Source organism: Morone saxatilis, unplaced genomic scaffold, assembly GCF_004916995.1.
Source record: "Morone saxatilis isolate NCDOM2014 unplaced genomic scaffold, NCSU_SB_2.0 Contig23, whole genome shotgun sequence".
NCBI classification, from domain to species: Eukaryota; Metazoa; Chordata; class Actinopteri; family Moronidae; genus Morone; species Morone saxatilis.
The window spans coordinates 16,836,413-16,839,984 of record NW_023339796.1 but is presented as its reverse complement, the minus strand read 5'-3'; the positions used below and the strand labels follow the sequence as shown (position 1 = coordinate 16,839,984).

The 3,572-nt window shown below is 42.2% G+C and overlaps 1 protein-coding gene across 1 annotated transcript in view; it reads right to left on the bottom strand.

The window, feature by feature from the left end:
• Window positions 1-668: 668 nt before the first annotated feature.
• LOC118334539 (oxysterol-binding protein-related protein 11-like) overlaps window positions 669-3,572 on the bottom strand; it is a 4,060-nt gene continuing 1,156 nt past the window's right edge. Inside the window, 2 exon segments of the mRNA XM_035670467.1 lie at window positions 669-859; window positions 2,722-3,267. Coding sequence (XP_035526360.1) covers window positions 669-859; window positions 2,722-3,267 — 737 coding nt within the window.

The following is a 3,572-nucleotide window of genomic DNA, read 5'->3' as shown; positions in this document are numbered from 1 at the left end:
TTTCTAGCTATTTTGTGGAATATGACATAACTTGTTTTGATAGCTGCATCTCTGGATGTGCAAAGTTTAAAAAGTCCTTGTTGATTTTGCAGCTGAGCTAGCAAAGCATCCGACTCCCTTGCACGCTCTTGATCAGACAAGTTCTTGTATTTCTCCTCGTGTTTGGTCACGTAGTGGCGATTCAAATTGTAATCCTTAAACACAGCGACCTGTGTACCACAAACTAAGCACACAGCTTTACCTTTGACTTCTGTAAATAAATATTTAGCAGTCCATGTCTTGTTGAAAACGCGGCATTCAGTATCAACTTTTCAAACATTTTGAGGGCTAGCTGGCCAGCATCACTTGTAGCTGTTTATCCACGCATGTGCGTCCTTACAAAAATGTATAAAAAAAAGGCACGCTTTTCAAAATAAAAGCAACACAGTTGTGTTGCGTGCACAGCATAAATACTTTTTCATTAATGTTTTAATTTATGATTGACCTCACGGGCGGACAGGGATGCCCAAAGGGCCGGATGTGGCCCGTGGGGCATAAAATGGCCAGCTCTGGTCTAGACCTACTCTGTTTGAAAAGTCTCCTGAGATAACTTCTGTCATGAATTTAAGCTATACAAATAACATTTTATTAAATTGTTTTTTGAAAATAGAGACACTGGCTCTCTCTGCCTACCTGTGTACTTTTCCTCCATAGAAGGGTTTGGTGTGGAAAGTTACAGTGGCAGAGTACCCACTCTTGGCACAGTTGATGGTGACCTTACCCCCAAGTTCCACCCATGGCACAGTCAGGATGGAACGGGCATAGGCACAGGGCAGTGTGAACACATACTCCTCATCGTGCTCCAACAAATATAGAACACCTGGGAGACACAGAGAACAGATTTAAAGAAGCGACAGTATGAGGAATCACCTCTGGATATTTTAGAACTATTGTGGTGATAAGACAACAATGTGCATAGGAAAAAATAGGCTAAGTCAAGTATACAACATTCCCCTGAATTAGAGTGAAGCAGAAGTGGTGTAAGTAGTGTAAGTAAAAACAATAACCTATTGAGTAAATGTACATGCGTGCATGCTTATTGCTACACAAGGAGTGACCTTTCATTTAAATGAAGTATCGCTATAAAATAACCCCATGCGCTTCTGCACACATCAGTCTGGTTTCTTCTAACTCACAGCCAGTTAAAGCTGCAGTAGGTAACTAAAAGTAGGTTAAGAAAAAATGGGGGTCCTCTGGCTTTTCCTGGTCTTCTTAATTGCATTTGCATGAATCCACTATGATTGTTAAGTCTTATTCCCAGGGTTGGTATCTGACAATTTGCCATTAATCCAAGGAATTCTTGCAAAAAATGCAAATATGACTAAATGCAATTTTTAATAAAAATTACCTACTGCAGCTTTAAGAAGGGAAACACCAGATTACCACAGCTTAATCATGTGCGTAGAGATGATTTCTATTTCTAGCTGTAAAACCATCTTCTAGACAAAACTTGACTTCTTTGCGAAGCTGTCTCTTTATTTGATAAGTAATGTTTTGTTGGTGTGTTGGTTGGTAAGCTGGTTTGCCTGTAATCGGTCAGTTGGCCCACTACTCTGGTACAAAATAAAATAACTCAACATCCACTGTACGTATTTCATAGATGAATCCTACTGACTCTGGTAATCCCGCCTGTCAGTAGGATTCATCCTCCTGAGTTCCGGTCTCCAGTGTACATTCTGAGAAGGTGAACAAAAATGTCAGCTGTAACTATGCAGTTACACTGTGATTTAGATTTAGATTGCCACTTTGGCTCTGAATTTGCCTGCTTCCTGACCCTCCTGTTCCAGCCCTGTTCCCTTTTCTCTTCCTGCTGCTTATATAATAGACAGCTATCCTGTACTCGGTCTTTAACCATGGGCCCAGGTCTAACACATCCACATCTGTTTCCCCTAGACACACACACGCAACATGTACACACACTGTTCTGTTCCTCGGAAAAAACCTACAAGCAGAAAACAGATATCCTATTTTTTGAATTATGCACAGCAATTTAACCGGTTCCATTCCCAGCTTCCCCTGCCCAGTCCAGTCGAAGTGCCTTGGGCAAGATGCTGAGCCCCAAATTGCTCCTAGTGGCTGTGCAATAGAAAGCCCTGTGTCGCTCCTGATGAACAGGTTGGCACCTTGCATGGCAGCCTTTGTCATCAGTGTATGAACTGGAGAATGTGTAAATGTTGTAGAGTATTTTGAGTGGTTGGTAGACCAGAAAAGTGCTGTATAAATACAAATCCATTTACCATCCATTTGATTTTATGCATACGTGTATGTGTTTCTGCATATGTTAAATAATGTTGTCAGTGCTGTAGTTAGCCATGCTGACCACCTGCTCCTAAAAAAGTAATTAATCCCATTCATAAACTAATAGAACAGCATCAGGATTTTACTAGTGGCTTGTACTACTGCTTGTAGTGCAATGTCATTCATCCCCAGACATCATCTGACAAGCAGCTCCTCACTGTGCAGTCACACAACTTTAAACAGTGGCCAGTGACATAACTTTAGTTAGCTTGCCAGCCAGCTAACACAAATGGTAGATTGATAAACTTTCAACAGAGGTTGAAATGCTTTTCTTTTGTCAAAGGCAAACTCAATTGAAAGAAAACACATTTGCCTTTGTTTATGTCCTGTTTGATACACATTTCGATAATTCAGATCCAAAATGAACACAAAGATAACTCTTACCTTCCCCGACCATGGAGACGCCAACAGACATGCCCATGAACTTGCTTTTGGTCCAGACGTGAGTGTTGACACACATCCTCTTCTCCTTGCACTCGCAGTAGAAGCCAGATACAGGAGGGTGGTGGGACACCTGCTCTGCCACGAACCGAACACGATAGCAGTCTGAGTTTCTTCTGCTGCTAGTGTCTGTCCCCCTCTGCGGGGACCCAGGAATGGTAGTGGCTGCTGTTGAGTTAGCACCAGTACAGTTGGTAGTCCTGAGAGAACGAACATGCCCCCGAGGCACATACCAGGAACAGTGGAAGTTCTCACCCAGTATGGGGTTGTAGGGCTTTTTGGCCACAGCTCCCTTCCGGCCCTCGTGGAAGGCAGTCAGGTAGTACTCGACAAAGCGAACAAAGCGCTCCTCCGCCGTGCAGCCAGACGTGATGGATAAGAACATGTCGGGATGAGCCATGAAGTTGGCATACATTTCTAGCAACGAGCGCTTCTCCAGGATGAAGGTTGGGAGCACCACCTAGCAGAGGACAACAAAAGGAGGTATGTCTGTTTAATCTATAATCACTGTGAAGACTGAATTTTTGAAGAAAGTCTGCACTTTCTTGCTGGAATCTTAAGTAATTACATCTCCTTTAAGTATCAGGCAGAATTATTACTGCCAGATCCTTGCTAGATATGTCTCACAACTGTTTTGGATGTACCAACAAAAAATATGTATCTGTGTGGTGCAACATGAAAACGGAGTACTCGTTTGCAGTGGTGATCACATCCATCCTGATTGCATTCAAACATAAGAATTTCAAGATTCTTTCAAGATAGAATTAATCAAATAATTGTCTAAAAATAACTTT